The following is a 19,052-nucleotide window of genomic DNA, read 5'->3' on the forward strand; positions in this document are numbered from 1 at the left end:
ATTGCGCATCGTATTGTCTCATTACAGTAGCTGCACACAGCATGCCCACTGCAACGGGAGAGAGAGAGAGAGCGAGAGAGAAGGAGAGCACACACAAGAGAGGGAAAGGATGCGGTGTGATTGAGTGGACTTTCGTACGTGTGCAACCCATCCTCCCGTACACGAGTGTGTGCCTGTTTGTGTGTGGTACCATGTACCACTGCAGTGCACATAGTGCAACGTGTCCTCCTGCTGTGTGTGTGTGTGTGTGTAGTGGGGAGAAGGAGGCTATTGTTATCGACAAACGATGATAGATATGCACGATCAACAAAAACACGAAGCGACGGGAAAAAGCACGCTGTGCACGCGGTGGTGGCAGAAAGGAAAGGAGGCAAAGCATAATCCTTTATCCGGCCACATAGAAATTTTCCCGTTTTTCTCCACAACACCACACTCTACACACACACAATCACACAAAGGATCGCTAGACCGCTTATTGGGAGCATTGCTTTCATTGGCCTGTTTTTCCTCCTTTCTCCACCATTGCACCTTCTCCGCTGCCGTGCCTGGGTGGGCCAACAAATTTTGCTTTATTTTGCAATCGAGTCGGGCTGTCTCTCTCTCTCTCTCTCTCCCTCTCTCTCTCTCTCTCTCTCTCTCTCTCTCTCTCTCTCTGTTTCTCCTTACTCCTGCGGCGACTTGTTTGACCGACCGACCAAGATTGCCTCTAAAATTCGGTCACATCTGGTGCATTCATGGTGGTAGTGGTGGTGCTTCGAGCGATTCACTTTCTCGCCGGGGACAATTGAGGTGAATCATTTCAATTGCAACCGCTTTGTGTCCTCTTTTTCTATCTGTGTGTTCATTTGTGTGCCTACCCACCCCGGGAGGTTGACTTTTGACTCACAAATTTGAAAGGACCAGGGGGAGACAAGCGACAGACAACGGGGCAAACACACACACACACACACACACGGTCAAAATAGAAAAAGGAGTGAAAGGAGAGAAAGGTTGCAAGAAATAAAATTAAAATTGGAGTCGATTTCATGCAAAATAAATTCAAAACCCTCGCTTTCGGAGCTGCTGCCAGTGCTGCCGCCGGGAGACGAAACGATAGGAGTGAAATGGTTTTAAATTGGTCACCGCCGTTTTGCACAACCCTGCCGTGCTCAGGTGGTGGTGGTGGTGCTGGGTGCAGCTGCTGAGGGAGACAATGAGGGAGAGGGTGGGGGGGGGTGGGTTTTATTTAACTTTTTTGTTGTTGTTGCTTTAGTTCGCGGACTAGCCATTTGTCCGTCATGCTTGGCCGAGCTTGGCCGCGGGTAGTAGCAGCGGGCATAATGGCTCATGCCGAGCACTGTGATGTCATAGCTATTTTTTGTCCCACCACTGGGCCCCATATAAACAATGGGATGTTTTTCGAGGGGGGGGGGGTAGGAAATGGGAGAGAGAGAGAGAGAGAGAGAGAGAGAGAGAGAGAGAGAGCAAAGCTATGCCGAGCGGTACGGTACGCACAGATCATGCACGGGGAATTGAATGAAACGTTAATTTTATGTACTTTAGAAGGTATTTGGTAGTAATAAATTTCATTTGCAACGTTTCCCTCAAACACAAGACAACGTGGCTCTCTCTTTCTCTATAAATGGAACGGGCACATACAACAACACTACACACACACGGATTGGGGCAATCGCGAAACGCGATAAATTATCGATGAATATATACGTTCGGACATCCCTTTGCAAACAATAAACAACGCACACACACGCCGCGTGCGTTCAGTGCCCGTGTACAGGCATTGTTATTCATTCCTGGTCACTTACCCCACCCACAAAAAAAAGAGGCGATGAGGACCCCAGGCAGCGGAGCTTAGTGAGGGCGAGGGCAAATACCAACACGCCGAATGCTGGGTACTGGTGCCGGGCCGAATTCAATATCACTTGCTCGCCCTCTCGCATTCTACTCTTTAGCAACAAAATGTCACGAAAAGAAAGAACCACACCACACCCGGGGGGGGGGGGGCTACAGTGAACAAATGATGGTTCATCATTAGCCTGGCATTGTGCGACAAAGTTCTATCGAGTTCAGATTTAAGTCAGATTTAAAACGATCGAACAAAGTTAAACACTGTAAGCGCACAACAATGAAAAGGTCTGCCTCCCATGGGGGAGGAAGGGAGGGGGTGATAAACCCTCCCCCCACAATGAAAGAATGCCACATCAGCGGGATGTCTCTGTGGGTGGGCAAAAGGAGCAAGAGGAGCGGGAGGCAGAATGGGCTTCCTTTAGACCAAACAAAACGTCAAATGGCGGGATGGCGCGGATGTTTAGTAAAAAAAAAAAGCGAGACGCATTGGGCAGATTTACAGCACTCTGTGTGTCGTCCCTGCTGGTAGAGGTGGTGCTGCTGCTGCTTCCACTGCCGCGAAAAATGAATAGCTTCTCAAATTTATATTCGACAATAAATTCAAAACAGTGTACACACTTGTGCACTTTTGTTGTTTTGATGGCGGGTTTTTAGAGGGGGGAGAGAGACTGATGAAGGGAAACAGATAAGAGGGCCGATCGGGTACGGCCGGGCGGGAGATACCCCGTGGGGAGTTGCGCTGAATCCACTGCGGGTCAGGAAGTAATATAGATATAATAAAAAAGCGAGCGAACGAAAGGAACGAACCAAACAACAACAAAAAAAACCGTGCCCGTGCGTCGACAACGACCAGGCGCCTCCATTTCATGCTCGAAACATGCTCTAAACGAGCTGACAGGGGGGGGGGGGGGGGGGGGGGGGAGAGGACAGGACGGTGGCATCTCTTTGAATGATATTTATTTAAAACACCCCTCAACCCCCCTCCTCCCTCCCCGTACATTTTGAAATCACACTGCAATCGGGCACGCATTGAAATCGGGGATCGTAATCCTAAAGTCAGTCAGTTGGTGCCGCGGAATGCTAATAAGAAGCAGCCGATTGGGTTTCGGGGGGAGGGGAGAAAGGACAGCAAAGGGGGGAGGATGGAAGGCAGAATGTACCGACACTTTGGTAGAGATTTACGTGCTTTTAAAAGTGATAAGGTAAATAAATATACATCACAACACCGAGCGTGCGACGACACTGCCGTCGGTGTGCTGCTTTCGAGTTGACTTTCGACTGCCACGGCGAGGGCACTAACCGAGGCACGGATATCACGGTCGTGGGATTTTGCAGGATTTTGCAGCTCGATAGAACGGTCCGATCGGTACCCAAGTTTAAAGGGGAAAATGGTTGAATCATACTACTTTTCAGCCAAATTGTGGCGTGATTCATCGGGAATTGTTTGAAAATAATCGTTTGTGGGCGATTGATTTAGCGAACAGGATGCTCGGAATCGCATGTCTTGCAACACAATGCAAAAAGGGTTTTTTTGTCTTCTTCTTGTACAAATCCCTCAAGGCCTCTTATTCCCTCACCAACACACGCACACACACATAAACGAGTGCACTAATTTCGTCTGTACGGTACGGTAGCGCATGCTTTGGGCATCTCAGCTTCTGTCTGACAGGTTCGTCTGCAGACACGGGGAAGGAGGATCTGTGGGGGGAGGGTGGGTGAGACAGTACGGATGTCGACTTCATCCCCGGCTGTACTCAGATCGAAGCCAAAGCCAATTAAAATTGCTGTTACGCCGACTCGGATGCTGCTGCTTCGACTGCTCGGACTGCTCTCTCTCTCTCTCTCTCTCTCTCTCTCTCTCTCTCTCTCTCTCTCTCTCTCTCTCTCTGTCTGTCTGTCGGACTGTCCGCGTGTGGAGCGGCATTCCGAACACAACGAAAATATTACAAACAACAAATGGCAGTTGGCAGCCGATGAGCGGGGGAGGAGCCCTGGGAGCGGGAAGCAGACAGGCAAGCAGTAGCAAGAGTGTGTTTTCAAGGACGCGTGTGGGAGGGGGGGGGGGGGAATGGGTGTAGCGAAGGCGATGGCAGCAGCCAGCCGGGCAGAAGTTTATTGCCTGCCATTTGACGACGTGGTAATTGCGACATTTCTAGCGCAAACGAAACACAGAACACAGTCGAAGAATTCCCGTACCGTTTATGTGCGTACCAAATGTGTTTGTGTGTGTGTGTGTGTGTGTGTGGGAGTGAGTGGGCGAGACAGGCACATGAGTACACGAGATTACACGGAAGTGATTGAGACGGAGCGGCGATTGAAATAATGGTTAGCCAATTCATCAACGTGTTGTTAAGAGGGGGTGGAATGCCCTCCCCAGGGAGAATCCAATCTTGAGACGCGCAAAAGGGGAGCGTGTGGGCCCCCTCCCCCCCGCCCCAATGCCACCCATTCGTTGGAGACTCAATCGGCGTTAAATATTTGAACAGTTGTTTTTTCGATGTCGTACACTACAATTACCCGATCAAACGACCCATAAAGCAGAGGTAGGGGCAGAGGACTCCTGCGACACGGCGCTAATAATGTCCCGGCGCTTTATGCGGCGCGTTACGACTATGTGTGACAGGCAGGCCAAAACAACACTGTGCGAGAGCAGCTGCCTGCTGCAAAGCTGCCGCAAAACTGCTGAGCTGAAACGCTGCGCCGCTTTGTCGTGGAGTATATTTAAACAAGAGAGTGACATGGTAACAACACATTGAACACGCACACGCAAAAAACACACACGCAAACGGCACACACGGGAGGGTGGGGGGGGGGGTGGTGATGCCTTCCCCCGCCCACCCGCAACCACTCACCTGGAAGAAGAGACAGAAACAGACCCACTGATAGTATTTGTAAATTTTCTTGTCCGCCGCGGTAGCCTCGGCCGAGTTGCCGACGCCCGGGTACGGCACATCCTTGCCGACCTCCTTCAGGAACAGGCTCTTGAGGGCGAAGGTCGAGTGGATCCAGCAGTACGTGTTGAGCACGTCCGCCGGTATGTCCTTCGTGTGCACACAGTCGATCGGGTTGCCGACGTATTGGCGCGTGGTGACGATCAGCGAGAACGACATCAGTATGATCACGGTGATCGAGTAGTGCAGGCGGAACACGGGCGAGTCGGTATTTACATGGCTGATCTTGACGAGACTCTTCAGGCCACGGAAGATATCCAACATCTTTCCTGCCTATGCTGTGGCAATGTTCGGGTGTGTTTGGGATGGGTGGAAGGGGGCGGATGGCAGTGACTAGGCTGGAACTTTCGCCGGCGTTTCGGTCGATTCTACTGCTACTGTCGCTAACACGGGACGCATCGAAACGAACACAAACGAAGGGACACTACACACACACTCGCACTCACACATACACACACACGCACACACGTACGTATCTCGCGAAAACCTCCCCTCACACGCTTTAGGCACAAATGTGGCGGCACCGCGGAGGCATGCTTAAATGCTACAGCTTAAGAAAGTGTGATATGTTGTAAACGTTGGTTGGACCCCGTTTGCGTCTTCAGTGCCTCAGTGGCCCACAGTGGTAATGTTTCTGCACGATTGCGATCTCGTTGGCCACCTTCTGCCACGATCCGTCCGCTTGTCGGGTGGCACTCGGGAGTTGCTGCAGCTGCTGCACGGTGTCGACTGTAGTGCCCGACTGTAGTAGCAGCGGCAGTTTGTCCATCAAATGGCAGCGGTGACAGTGGTACGGAAAACTCGTTCGGCCCAATGTTCTAGTGGCACCACAGGTCACCACCATTATTGTTGCCCGCTTTCAGCACTCGCCAGCGTACGAGCAGAGGATCGGCGCTTGGGCGCGTCGGAGCACACGCGTCTCGCCACGGAAGTGTCGTCATTGGCAGCTACTGTTGCTAAGGCACCGTCGTTCCTCTCGCAGTCCGTTACTTCCATGTGGCGGTTGATCTTTCCGTTGGCAAAACAATACGTCACGCGTCCTCACGTCCAGCGGGTTTTTGGCACTACGAAAAACACTTTCGGTCGGAAGCACGGTTTCTACACGGTGGCACTACACTACTACTGCGCTCGCTACCGCTAATGGGACACTTTCCCCAAACAACACGTGGCACTGCTATAACGGGGCTACAAAAAAGGGCTGGAAGCTTGCTTCGATCCCGTCTGTACCTTGCGAAGATGTAAAGAACCAAAAACGAGACAAATGAGACACTAGCACGAGACTCTCTCTCTCTGTCTCTCGTTCAGCGCACAGCCTGTGACGCCGTGATGGGGAGCATCGGGTTTTGCGGGGAACTGGCCACACGGTCGTGATCTTTTTGGCAGAAGCAATCGATGCTTTTTAGGGCCCGCAAGGTGCCAAGTAACACGCTACACACTACAAAGCATTCCCAACACAATCAAACTAACGAACACACTCACACACACCAACACACGCAAAATAGTAAATTCGATCGCTCGATCGTTAGACGGGACAGATAAATTTTGCCTATGAAAATAATCCTTCCCCGCTTCCTTCTTCCCTATTTTTCCCTCCCGTGTTTACTCGTCTGGCCGTCGGGTGGAAGGGGGGTTCGTGTTTCGCGGGCATACCGGTTCGCTACCGACGGCGCTGCGCACACGCTCACTTACTACACAGCAACAGCGCTCTACTACCTCTTTACTTTGGCTCTGCTGGCTGGCTTCCGCTGCCGACGGCGGCCTGTGACTGATTGGAAACTCGTCTTCGAATCGTACCCCGAATCGGCTGGCAAAGACGAGCGGTCTCCATCTTGCCACCTCACCCAGCGCCCCATTGCCTCCTCACCTTGCGCATGGCGGCATCTCGCACAGGAGACAAGGCGAGCGACGTGGCCGTGCACTCGTTTTGCCCGTGTATACTCGTACCGAACAAACACACACACACACAAACATATGCGCGGCTTCAAGACATATGGGCCTTCCCTGCCTCTTCCCCCCTTGCTGCTTGGAAAGAAAGTAACAAGACACCCCCCGGTGGGTTTAGTCTCGTCGGATCGAGGGCTCGACCCGAATCCGTTTGTTTCGCCAGCTTTTCGCTAGGCGGTTCGATATGGCTTTCCAATTGCATTTCTGCGCTCGCTCTCTATCTCTCTCTGTGTGTGTGCGCATGTGTTTGTGTGTCTTATTCACAGTGTTTTAGTGCTTCGGTGGTCTCGGTGCTGCCACAATTCATATTTGGTCCACCGCGGTGGGACCCACATTTCAGCTCGCGCACCACCAATCGAGAGAATGATTATTCCAATCATCTGCATGATGAAAGCAGCAGCAGCAGCAGCAGAAGAAGAAGAAGGAGCAAGAGGTGAAGAAAAAGCAGGGCCACTTATTGAACCGTGTTGGAAAAGTAAAACAAACCCACTGGGGGGACAACACACACGTTCGGGGCGGATTCAAACAGGGAAAACCCCGTACGCGCAAACGGGGAGGTCTTTCTCCGGTGGCCGTCGACCGGAATCCGGATAGCGTGGCAGCGCAGCGCAGCAGGGCCATTCCGAGGGCGCCAGTATTTCAAATGCCGCCCGATTCCCACGGAGGATTTACTACAATAATCACGTTTCTGATATTAATGTGCTCTTTTGTATCGTGCATGCTGTGGAGCGCACAGCCAAAAAGGGGGAAGCGAATGTTTGGCCGAAACTTTTCGAACGGAGCAAGAGCTCTTGTGTTTTTTTCTTTTCCCCGCAATCGCTTTGTTTAGATTAGCGCCGTGTCACTTGTGCCGAGATTCGAGCCTGCCAGAACAATTTGCACTGCCTGTATGTGTGTGTGTGTGTGTGCGCTATGGCATTACGCTTGCCTTGCCCAAGCCCCGAGCGCTTCTTACAAAATCGGAAAACACATCACACACCAATGATCTGCAATGAATACACTATTATTTTTGTCTTCCCCCCTTTTTTTTTGCTTTTTCCCTAGGTCTTTAACGCACACAGGCAGTGACATTGACGGCACCGGCCGTGTCTATGGGAGGGGAAATGAAATCTGATAACGAGCGCAGATTCGATAATGTTTTGCGAATTGAATCAAACATTGCTGTTGCCTTGGGAAAGGGAGTGTGGAAGAGGGACGAAGAGAGAGAGAGCGAACCTACGGGACAGGAAATTGTAATTCGTTCTAGGAATATAATGACGGAAGCGTACAGTAAGGGCACAATGGCGGCAGCAGCACAAGCACTTTGAGAAACAGTTTTCGATGACACACACACACACCGACAATGACGCGCTTTTGCCGAAGAAGACACACGATGAAAGTGACGGTAAAGAATAGGAAGGAGGGAGGAGGAAAAGCAACAGAAAAAAAGAAAGAGTAGTAAAAGAGAGTCTCGGACGGTACCTTGAATGTAAGCAAAAGCACGCGCTAAAGCACATACGGAGCATACCGATGGGTAAGAGATCGGGATCGGCTTTTCCTCACCCATCTTTGTCTTTGGTGACTCTTGGGAATCCTTCCTATGTGTGTTTTTCTTTTGCCGAATATTTTGGGGAAGGAAAGAGCGAGATCAGAACGAATGATTTAGGCACGAATGGGTAATGGAAAATTAAAGCGAAAAAAAAACAAACACATACACTAAAGAAGAAGGAAAAATTTGCACACACATTAAGAGAGAAAGAGAGAGATCGTGAATAAGAGCACAAACACACAAACAATAAAACCAAAGTGGCACAATGAAACGTGAAAAGTGAAATACAACCGTTTATCAAGTTGCTTGCCAACAATTGTCGTATGCATGAGTGAGAGCGCGTGTTTTTGTGAGTGGATGTGAATGGTGAAAATAGATACAATAAGCAAAAGTGTCATTTACAAATAATGTACTTTCGGCGGCGAGTATGATGAGTGAAGGCAGAGCAGAGAGAAGAAGAAGAAATAAAAAAACATACACACGATAAAGCTGACGAGCGGTGAGCGAACGAACAATGAAGGGTGATGTACAAAATGGTGAAGAAATAGTGAGCTGAGAAGGATTGCGCATCCAATACATAGAGAAGAAGACCCCCTTCGGTGTTTTTTGCAAGTGGAAATTGTTTAGGAAAATGGCTGTTTTCCCCCTCCTCCGGACAGCGCAAGGATGCGGCGAAGTGATCGTGTGCGATCTACCAACAATTCGTCATCATCGGTCTGTAACAGGTCGATGGCCATTAAGCCACCCATCAACACACACACACACGGAAACACACACACACCTGAAACCATTAAACGATCCCGGTTCGTGCTTAACGTGCAAATGCCCGCAAATGATCCTCGCGCGGTTGTGATCGATTGTCGGTTGGGCAATGCGCAGCATGCGTTCCGGTTTGGCGCTGGTGGTGGTGTTGGTGGTGGTGGTGGTTGTTGGAGCGAGCCGTTTGCAACTCCCGGCATTGTTTTCCATTTCTGCCAAGGTTAGGCCGCGCACACACAATGTAACAGCCGTGGAGGGGGGAAGGAAAGGGCCGCCACTATGAAAAATGGCCGCCATTTAGCACGCGAGCTGCCAACAACGCACTTCGACAGCGGGCCCGGGTCGCCATCGTCAAAACACAAACATTCCAAACGCGGGCGGCCGCCTCTGTGCCGGTGCAGGAAAGGCGACTACATACACACACACATGGTCGCTACCGGTGCCACCCCCCCCCCCCCCAGGCACAATGGCGAGCAAAACGTTCCCGCCTGTTCCAGTGTTTGATTTAATGGGCCCGTGTATACATTGCCAACTCTTTTCGACACATTTCATTCCATCCTTCCCGCGCAGCGTTAGTCGTCTCGAGCAAAGCACACAAAGTAAAGACGGAATGGGGACGGGGGGACGGGGAGGACGGAAAGAAAAACCTCCCCAAAACCCTCATAAGATGGAATGTTTTTTTTTCCCCTCTCTGAAGCTGGTTAATATTCGGGCCACCACCGGCCATTTGTTATGCTGTTGAGGCGCGGCCGCGCATGTCGAGCCGCAAGATCGAGATCGCGGAAGTGAAGCGATCCGTGTAGGAGGTGTGCTCGCTTGTGTGTGTGTGTGTGTATGTGTGGGGGTCTTTTGCGGAAAACATCAAACGCTCGAGCTCTTGAAGCGATCGATTCATCGATGGCAGATCGATGTTCCCAACGAGTTCCGGGCGATATGTTTGGAATACTTGAACGGCACACACACACACTGGGCGCGCTCGCCAAAACGTCACTGTCACTGAGGGTGTTGCTTCTTGTGTTGTTACCTCCAGTGTAACATTAACATCCGTCCGTCGCGTTGCCGCTCCAAACTCCAAACCAAACGCAACCGAAGGGATTCATTGAAGCGACGCGTTACAAACACGGTACCAAAGACGGCGTTATGGAAAATGGAACGATTGTAAATGATGTAAACGCAGCACGGTATTGGCACTTTAACATCGCTGATCACAAGGGCTGGAAAACGGCAAACTTGTGCGATCGCAGGGCAGGAGAATGATCGCTTACCCCCTGTTGGGAGGGTGGTGCGAACCATAAACATAACTCTCCCATTATTGCCCGCCCAGCCCATCAACCAGTCAACACCTCGTGCACTAAACGGGAACGGGCCTGGGGGTTGGGCTTAAATTTGTGTGATCGGAATGATTTAGGTGACGGACTCACAACATTCGGGTGTTGCTACCTGCATCCTTTCCAACGAGCGTGTGCATCGTTTCAATAAATCCCCAACACCCAACTCCCATGATACCATCCAGCAAATGGTAGAGAGAGAGAGAGCGAAGAAAGGGAGAAGGAGCTGCACCCTTTGCTGCATCGTACTCATTATTTAACATCGACGTCCACACACCTCGAAACACGTGTAGTGTGTAATGAAGCAATTTTTCCTTTCGATTGGACTGCTCATATTCGATACACGCGCGCACGCACACACTCTGCGCACACACACAAAACACAAACACACTGCATCTGCTGGGGAAAAGCGTTGGGAAAAGTCGAAGAACAAAAAAAGGAAAAACAGGGAGAGCGAAAAACCTGAATAAACCGCAGCGCCCGTTAAGCACGAAACGTACGATACGCACGATCAGGCGAAACGTACACGATGATCGCGACGACCACGGAGTAAAATGTGCGCGGAGTGAAAAACCATACACACACACAGACATGCGCTCGCTCGTACGCACGCACGCACGCAGCCGAACACAGTTCACATATTTTGCTGCCGCGGCAATGAAGAAGTTTTTCCGCACGCTGCGCTTGAAGGGGGGGAAAAGGGTCGGGCCAGTGTCGGGCAGAGGGTTGCAAAAGAAGGGGAAAGGGGAGAGCCATATGATACACACATGTACGAGGTATAAATCTTTATGCCCCGAGAAGTCGACCCGAGCCGGGTTCGAGGTTCGCCGTGCCGTGCCGTGAGGTGCACACATAAATTGGCCAGTATTTATATATATACGTGCTGAATAATGCTGTTTCGCCTTCCCTGGCCGCTCCCTCTGGCCGGGCAAATAGAGGGGAACAGAGCTCCCTGTCGCTAACCCCACTGCCTGCGTCCACGAGCTCAAACCCGCGGGGCAGTGTGTGCGTTAGAAAGAGTAAAAATATATCAGCTAACCAGCCCCGAGCAGTGGATCGGACCATCATCAGCCATCAACTGAGGCGCTGCTGACCGCTGGTGTGTCTGCGGTGACTGACGGCAAAACTGGTCGTTAATGAGTTGCTCCCCTCGCACCGTGTTTTTTTTTTTGTTTTCCTCCCGATGGGACACGATCGGTGTTGCTTTTTTTTGTTGTTGCTGCTGTCGGGTCTCTTGGGATCGTCTTGGGTGACAAGTGACGCGACGCTGCCAAACTGCTAATAGGGAGTCCCCCGTTTAGTCGTCGGCGAATAATGATGAAATTGAACTACCACTACCGTCACCGTCACACACCGGCGGGCGTTGAAGAAGGAAAAGCAACGAAATAATGAAGATCTTCCTTAGCAACACCGACAGAGCGAGAGAGAGAGAGTGAGGTGTACAGAAAGACGAAAGGATTCGATTGCCGATCGATCAATTCGATTTCCAGCCCATCAACTGCAGTAATTCTGCCTCCCTCTCCCCCTGGTGGTAACAACTTCCGGATCTTGCGCGTCTCACACAGCGGGTGACTCGTGACGTGCCGACGTGACGCACTCGAACCCGTTGTTACTATCACCACCCACCCACTCACCCCTTTTTTTTGTTTATCACTGCATCTGCAAAGCGCTCCGATTCCGAGGCAAGGTTAATTCAATTTCTTCGAAACGGATACGAAACCGAAGACTGGGGCCGCGCGTCTGCAGCCTCCGGGCCTGTCAAGGCACATCGCTTCCGGCACACGTCCGGCTGCTTGTTTCCTGACATGTTCCTGGATCGCGCTCTGCTTTTGAGCGAAACTATGGTTCGGCAGTGCCTGATTACACACCGTTCGTTTTTGCTTGCGCGAAACAGCGTCATCGGCGTGTGTGTGTGTGTGTGTCACTGGCAGGTGCCGTGAGTCAGTCAGCGTCACGTTGCTCTTCGTCCGATGCAAGCTCCATCCATCCCGGGAGCCGGGAGCGATTGGCCCGCGTTAGTCACCCGTCGCGGCTTTCTTCTTCATTTCGATTGCCGGCATTCACTCGATACTCGATTTCACAACGCGACGTCCTTCACGTGCAGGCTGCAACGCGTGCAACCACTCCCTGCCCCGCTCCTCAAGTGTCCCGATAATCAACTGTGACAGTGACGCTGCGCTCCGTAGACGTCAGCCCGTCCTCTGTTTTGTTTTCGCAATTGCGGAGCACCACCATCATCATTGGCCAACGGCACAATGCAGAAAAAGGTCGTCACGATCCCGCCCTGCACCTGACACGGGGCTGACAGTCTCAATTAGTGCAGCACATTTTTCCACACTCCAACTCCGCAGGCCAGCTTGTTGTTTGTTGCGTTCGGAGAAAACAAATAACACATTTCCCGGCTTTTGATTAATGGTTCGGTGGTGTGCTCACTCGGCACCGAATGCCCTCATCACACCTCTGGCTTCACCATCGCCATCATTGGCACCCCCCCAAAGTTCGAGTTCGAGGGGAACTAACTTTCATCAAAACCGATCTCGCAGGTCTCGCTTTACACAGGCGGGGGCGGGTATCCGGGGCCGTCTGGACAGTCGGGTTTCCCGTTCGATCGACGCGGATCGATGGAGGGGTTGGGTAATTAAAAATATTCATCATTACCGCACGGGATCACACGGGCCAAGACACAGACGCTCGCATTTTTATGTATCTGCTGCGCCCCTCGCCCCACTGCGCGTGCACTGTATGCTTATGGCAACGGTTGATTCTTAGCGCACACCAACGACGCGATCAACAACGGCCAGCCAGAGCAGTAGGCCAGTGTTTTATTTTTTAGCATCAAATTCGCCTCAACCAGATCACGATCCGTGCAGTCCGTCGTCCACAGTTCCCGCTCTCGACCTTTTAGAGTTTTCCGCTCCTCATTTGTATTTTTTTTTCTTTCTTTCTTTCGATTTGAGCACGGGGAAATAGGCCGGCACGATTCACTGACCACCTTGATGTTTGCGGGGGAAGGGGGAGGGGGGGGGGAATCTCGAGGGAAACCCATGAGACGTTAAGGGATAGAAAGGACCGGGGGGGGATGCTTTCTAACGCCCGTTGTGGTACCCGGGATGTGGTGGTGGAATTAATTGTTTGAAACACACGCACTAACGGTACGCACACGTCGGACGACGGGGATGAATTCGTACACCCCCGGGGGCACACACGCAACCGGACGGAACGGTACGGAACGGAACGGGGGGGTGTCGGAGTTCGGGACGTACGCAGCCCGCGACCCAGGCGCGCGCCGTATCTCACGCGGTCTCACTAAAACCGGACCCGAACACGCGGCGTTGTTCGCGTCTCGACGCCTCGGCTCACACTAGTAACGCACTCGCTGCTCTAAACATAAATATCTCTCTTGGCCGCGGCGGCAATGGCGTGGCCCATGGCCAATCTGGCCAAGCGCTGGCCTCCACCGCCGGCCAACCACCACCACCACCAGGCACCAGCGGTGGTTTTACAGCACTCAGCATCGCGTACGCACACACATACACATACAGCCAAATGCTGTTCGTCCCATGTGTGTGAACGCGTATGTGTGTGTGTGTGTGTGTGTCTGTGTTGGTTGTTGAAGATTTTCAAATGTTTATAAATACGTAATGTGTGCGTTGTGTTGCACATGGCGTGCTCTTTGCTCTGGCCACTCTGGTGGCGACTGGTGTGCGCGTCCACTGAAGGGGAGCAGAGTTACTGGGATGGATGGAGGGGGAAATTGGGACAGCAAAAGAGAAAGAGAGAAGGAGAGAGAGAGCACGAGATGGCCAGTTCGCGACCACACTAAAACAGGGAGGAAAAAAGGGGTTTTCTTTCCGACAGACACACACACATACACACAGATAGACAGTTCCCTCCATATTCCTCGTTTCCACAGACGCCTTCTCTCTCTCTATACCCTCGGGGTCGCTTCCATGTTTCCCGATGACGCGGATTGTGCGTATACTGGCGATATTTTTAATTTTCCATCTCATTCTCAGCACCACGCAGCAGCATGTGCGTGTGTGTGTGCGACTTTTTGTTGTTGTCATGAGACGGGTTGCATCTTTCACTCTTTCTCTTGGTCAGCAAGTAAGAAAAGCAAGAGAAAAACATGCTTTTGTGCCAAAAAAAGGAAAAGAAAAAAAGGAAGCACATTTTCAGTAACTCAATCCATCTCTTTCACGCGTTTCCCCCCCCCCCCCCTCCCTCTCATAGGGCTTACCCGTGGTTGATGCTCATGGCTAATTCTTAGCGCGTTTGTATTACCAATGCATCCTCAATCATTGTGCGCTCGGTGTGGACGTGCCCGGTAGTACTAAAAGACTACTGTTCCGCTTACTCACACACACACACACAGGCACTGCTCTCCCGTTTCCTCGGAAAATAAGTTTCCCAGGGAGAAGAGGAAGAAGCAGCATGATGGGCCCCTGATTATATACATGCACGTATGTACATGCGGTTATAAAAAGGGGGGTTTTCCGCCGCCTCAGTATGTGTTTTACATCATCCTGGGGTGATCGATTTCTGCGCTTACGATCATGGGAGGGATGAAGGGTTTGACGAAAGCTGCACTTTCACTATCAAAAATCAACCAATATGCGTGTTTTTGTGTATGCGTATTGTTGCTGATGGCTATACAATACGTCAAACTGTGTACGCAGTGTACGCAACTTTGTGGCCAGTAATCCATCGGGGATCTGCAAAAAAACTGGCATAACACCGTGGAAAGCAGATCGGGGAAGGGCGAATCTTATCGCAAACCCGGTGTGATACACGGTCCATACCATGGTCCGACGTGGTTTTTGCTCCATTATCTTCTTGCCCGCTGTTTTGGTGTGTCTTTCCTTTCCGCATCTTGACGGCACATGGGAGCTTTGTCATCGTGGCTGGGTCAAGCTTTTCACTGCTCATTATCGACCTTGCTGTTCTTTGGGGAGTTTTTTGGTGTTCTCTGCAACACTCTGCAACGGTCATTGTTCTTTCGGGACTGCAGCAAAACTGCAATCGCGATGCGTTTACAATTCCCTTGCGGCATGGGAACGAAAGGAGAAGAGTGTGAAGTTGTGTGGACGCTTTCACGCACAACGCAACGTACGCGATCCTAGTGTTCAAGTTTGGATTTAAAAAATCGGCCCAGCTTCCCCGGTTTGACGCGAGAGGGCGCACCCGGCGGCCACCCATCTGTCAGCTGGTTGCTGAGCAGAGTTGGGTGATTATTTTTCGATACTTTTCTTCCCTCTCCGACCGCCGCGAGAAAGCGATTTGGAAAGAGTTTAATATATCGCACCGGTTTGTACGCACCCGTAGGCAGATGCGGGTACATGAGTTGCGTATTGAAAAATGCGCGGTGAGTGTGTGTGTGTGCATGTTCGAGCCGCCATCGTATCTTCCGCTGGCATCAACAGTGAAAGCAACCCCAACCCCGCTGCGGATCTGCTGCGCCAGAGGGAAATAAAAAAAAGAAAAGAAAAGGAAACAAAACGGGAGAAGAATCACTTCCACACACAAACACACACACTCGCGCTGTACTCGCGCAACGCGAAAGTGCGCGCGTGTATCGAACGATGATGATGATGACGTTATAAATGGATGCTGATTGCTTTAAAATGAACACGGGGAAAATCAGCATTTCACCGCTTCCCTTCTCCCCCCCCCGCTTCTCGCGCCGTTCCGGGGGAATTCGGGGCTATTGGAAAATGATTACGTCACACACACATGGTTGGTTGGGGTGGGGACGACTGCCATCTGCTCACTCTTTGCCGCGTCTCTGATGTGTTTGACAAGGAATGTACTGTGTAAACTCGTTGCGTATCCCTCTATCCACGGGGAGTTAGTTGCTTTTGTTTGCACTCTTTCTTTGCTGTACCCATCTGGCGTGCCCCCTGACGGGCGAGGAAGAAGAAAAAGAGGGGTACACTACCGGCATTAGCGTCGTGCCCGGCCAAAGCACGTCAAAACGTACGCAGCCAGTTTGCGCTACACACTACGCAACCACTACTGCCGGTTGCGGCTGCGGGATGATGAATTTTTCAATGGCTTTAAGGATAGCGAGAGATAGGGGGGGGGGGGAGGAAGTGGGAATGGGATGCGACGGCATGGCGTCGAACGGCCCCCTTCTCTCCCCCCTACCGCTACTGCAACGCGTGCACTTGTGTGCCTTCTGGGTTTGGTTGCGTGTGCGCGCACTTCCCGCCACCCGACTGCCCGCGCCCTAATGAAGCCCGGCAATAAAAGTGCCGCTGATTTTGTCAACGGAACGATCAAATTAGCACAAATCGTGACTTACAAAACGAACCACGTCACGTGACGCACGGGGGAATCCTGCTGCTGCTGCTGCTGCTGCTGCGGTTGCGGTAAATTTTAATTTGCTGCTCCCCGTTTTTCCTTCTTCGGGGGGGAGGTCGTTCGGGTTGCGTGTATTTAATTGTTTCGTGTGACAAGTGTTTATGATTGCAAGATTAGATGCTAAATCTCGGCGTTCCGGATCAGAGCCGCTGGCAAAGGGTCACAAATTAGCAGACACGCAACCGGCCGGCGTATAATGATGAAAAATGTGTACCCATTTAATCAACTGTACCACCGGTGGAGGTGTATTTAAAGCATTTGTAGTTCATTATTGCTTTTTTTCTGTCCACGTGTGGCACGCGTGGCTCGTTGCTGCCACTTGGAACGGTAATACAGTTAGCAAACATCACATTCAATCAAACGCCTCCCACCCCAAAAGCTGAAGTTTAAAACGATAGCATCTGTTTCCAAGACTGAAACCCTCCAAGGAGCGATTCTTGAGCGCCACTCGAGGTGGCGGCTAGTGAACGTGTAGCGGGCAGCGGGCGCTACAACACGCGGCATTGGAAGGAAGCGCACCCCGACCGCCACAACAGCTAAAGCACAGGAAGCGCATTTGACGATTGTCCTTGTGCGACGATCAGCGTTCAAGTGGAAACTACAAGAGTCATCCTGGTTCGAACGAACGAAGACAATCACTGGAAATGTCTAAAGTAATCCTTCGGCCCCATTCAAGATGACTCGTCGGTGATGCCTCCGCGCTTCCTCGGGGCGATGCGATTGTGGGGACAACACACACACACAGTGTCCTCGAGGACGAGCACATCCTTGAGCCAGCACTCGGTCGGTCGGGATAGTTGCGCCGGGCTGGTTGGGAATCCGGAAAACTCGGCGCAATGCAGTTGACATCTCAGAACAATCGGCCATCGGAATTGGGACTCAAAGGCGGACGACGCAAAATGGAAAATATTCCAATTGGAAGGGATGGAAGGAAGGGAGTGGGGAGGTGAAAAAAAACGGGGTCACAAAAACACACCGTGTATGATGAAAGGTGAGGATGCTTCATCGTCTTGCAATTGTACCACCACCACCACCACCACCACCACCGTTTGCTACGGCGTTTGGTGGGGCGAATGTTCACAGAATTGGCTGTGCAAGGACGACACTCCGGAACCTTCCTGGGGCGTGTGGAACACTTGAGGATGGGGAGCGGTGAAATTGGCCAGTAGTTGTGGGAGTAAAAACGTTGCAATTAAAACACGACAAACACTCAGAGAGGAGAGAGAGAGAGAGAAGGAGAGATGCTTCAAGCACAACAATTAACACTCATCGGCTCAATGGTACACACACTCACACACGTGTTTGGCAAGTGCATATGACATCGAGATAAAGAAAACACACACGCACACATAAGAGCACGACACACACACACACACTTTCTCTCGACAGGTCCGGTGGTCCATATGTGTGCGACTGGATGGACATCCGGACCTTCCGAGTAATGCAAAAAAACACAAAAAAAAGAATCTCAAACCCACACCAAAACTATCGAGAAGCACCAGTCAGAGCGATGCAGTACCGTGGATGCTGTCGTTTGCTGTTTTTCCTGCTGTGTGCGTGTGTGTGTGTGCGAGAGTGCAGTACATATTGTTCGAAATCAAACAGCAGCAGAGGTGTGTGACAGCAAAAAGGTACGACACAACGACAAGGAAAATAGAACGAACCCAACACAACACATTCGGTGATGAACAGGGGGTGAAGAGGACGATGGAACTGGTGAGGTGGGTGGGCAAATGGTGTGGGGGGGGGGAGGGCAAAAAGCTTTCATCCCACAACCCGACACGATCCGACTTACCTGAAAAAACAGCGTAAATGCTACCCATTGGTAGTATTTAGTGTGTCGTATCGTTAGTGCGCCGCTTCGTTGTGAATTGTCGACCCCAGGAAACGGTACTTCCTGGCCTTGCTTTTTCATAAATGCATCCACCACAGTGTAGGTTGAGTGTATCCAGCAGTAGGTGTTCAAGACGTCCTCTGGAATATCTCTGCGGGAGGGGAAAAGGGTGTGGGTGTGTACGTTAACGTAATGGTGGGATTACCACACAACCGAGCCCACTCTCCCCGTGCCTTACCGAGTGTGTACACAGTCTATTGGGTTTCCGACGTACTGTCTTGTTGTAACTGCGATCGAGAACGTTACCAAGAGGATAACCGTTGCATTCGTGTGTAGTCGAAAAATTGAAGAATCTGTCTTTACATGGTTTACCTGGCACGGTTGGAAAGAAAGGAAATGATTAGTGTTGGCTTTAACCGCAACCGAACCCACTTCGAAGCTCATTTTCACACGTAAGTCACCATTTTTCCTCACAGTCACACTACACGCGCTGTATAGTA

At 51.3% G+C, this 19,052-nt stretch overlaps 1 protein-coding gene across 23 annotated transcripts in view; it reads right to left on the reverse strand.

The window, feature by feature from the left end:
• The window catches only part of LOC121589891 (innexin shaking-B), a 62,968-nt gene that overhangs the window by 13,708 nt on the left and 30,208 nt on the right, over positions 1 to 19,052 (reverse strand). For 12 of the 23 annotated variants that reach the window (XM_041909129.1, XM_041909127.1, XM_041909131.1 and 9 more), the window contains exons 4-5: positions 18,791 to 18,924; positions 18,514 to 18,703 (exon numbers count right to left, since the gene is read on the reverse strand). In XM_041909129.1, the coding sequence (XP_041765063.1) occupies positions 18,514 to 18,703; positions 18,791 to 18,924 (324 nt within the window). Of the gene's footprint in view, positions 1 to 4,697; positions 6,024 to 6,485; positions 9,467 to 13,460; positions 13,750 to 18,513; positions 18,704 to 18,790; positions 18,925 to 19,052 lie in introns of those variants that run through there. The other 11 variants (XM_041909138.1, XM_041909136.1, XM_041909140.1 and 8 more) reach the window with 11 other exon arrangements.

The sequence above is a fragment of the Anopheles merus genome, chromosome 2R (assembly GCF_017562075.2).
Source record: "Anopheles merus strain MAF chromosome 2R, AmerM5.1, whole genome shotgun sequence".
NCBI classification, from domain to species: Eukaryota; Metazoa; Arthropoda; class Insecta; order Diptera; family Culicidae; genus Anopheles; species Anopheles merus.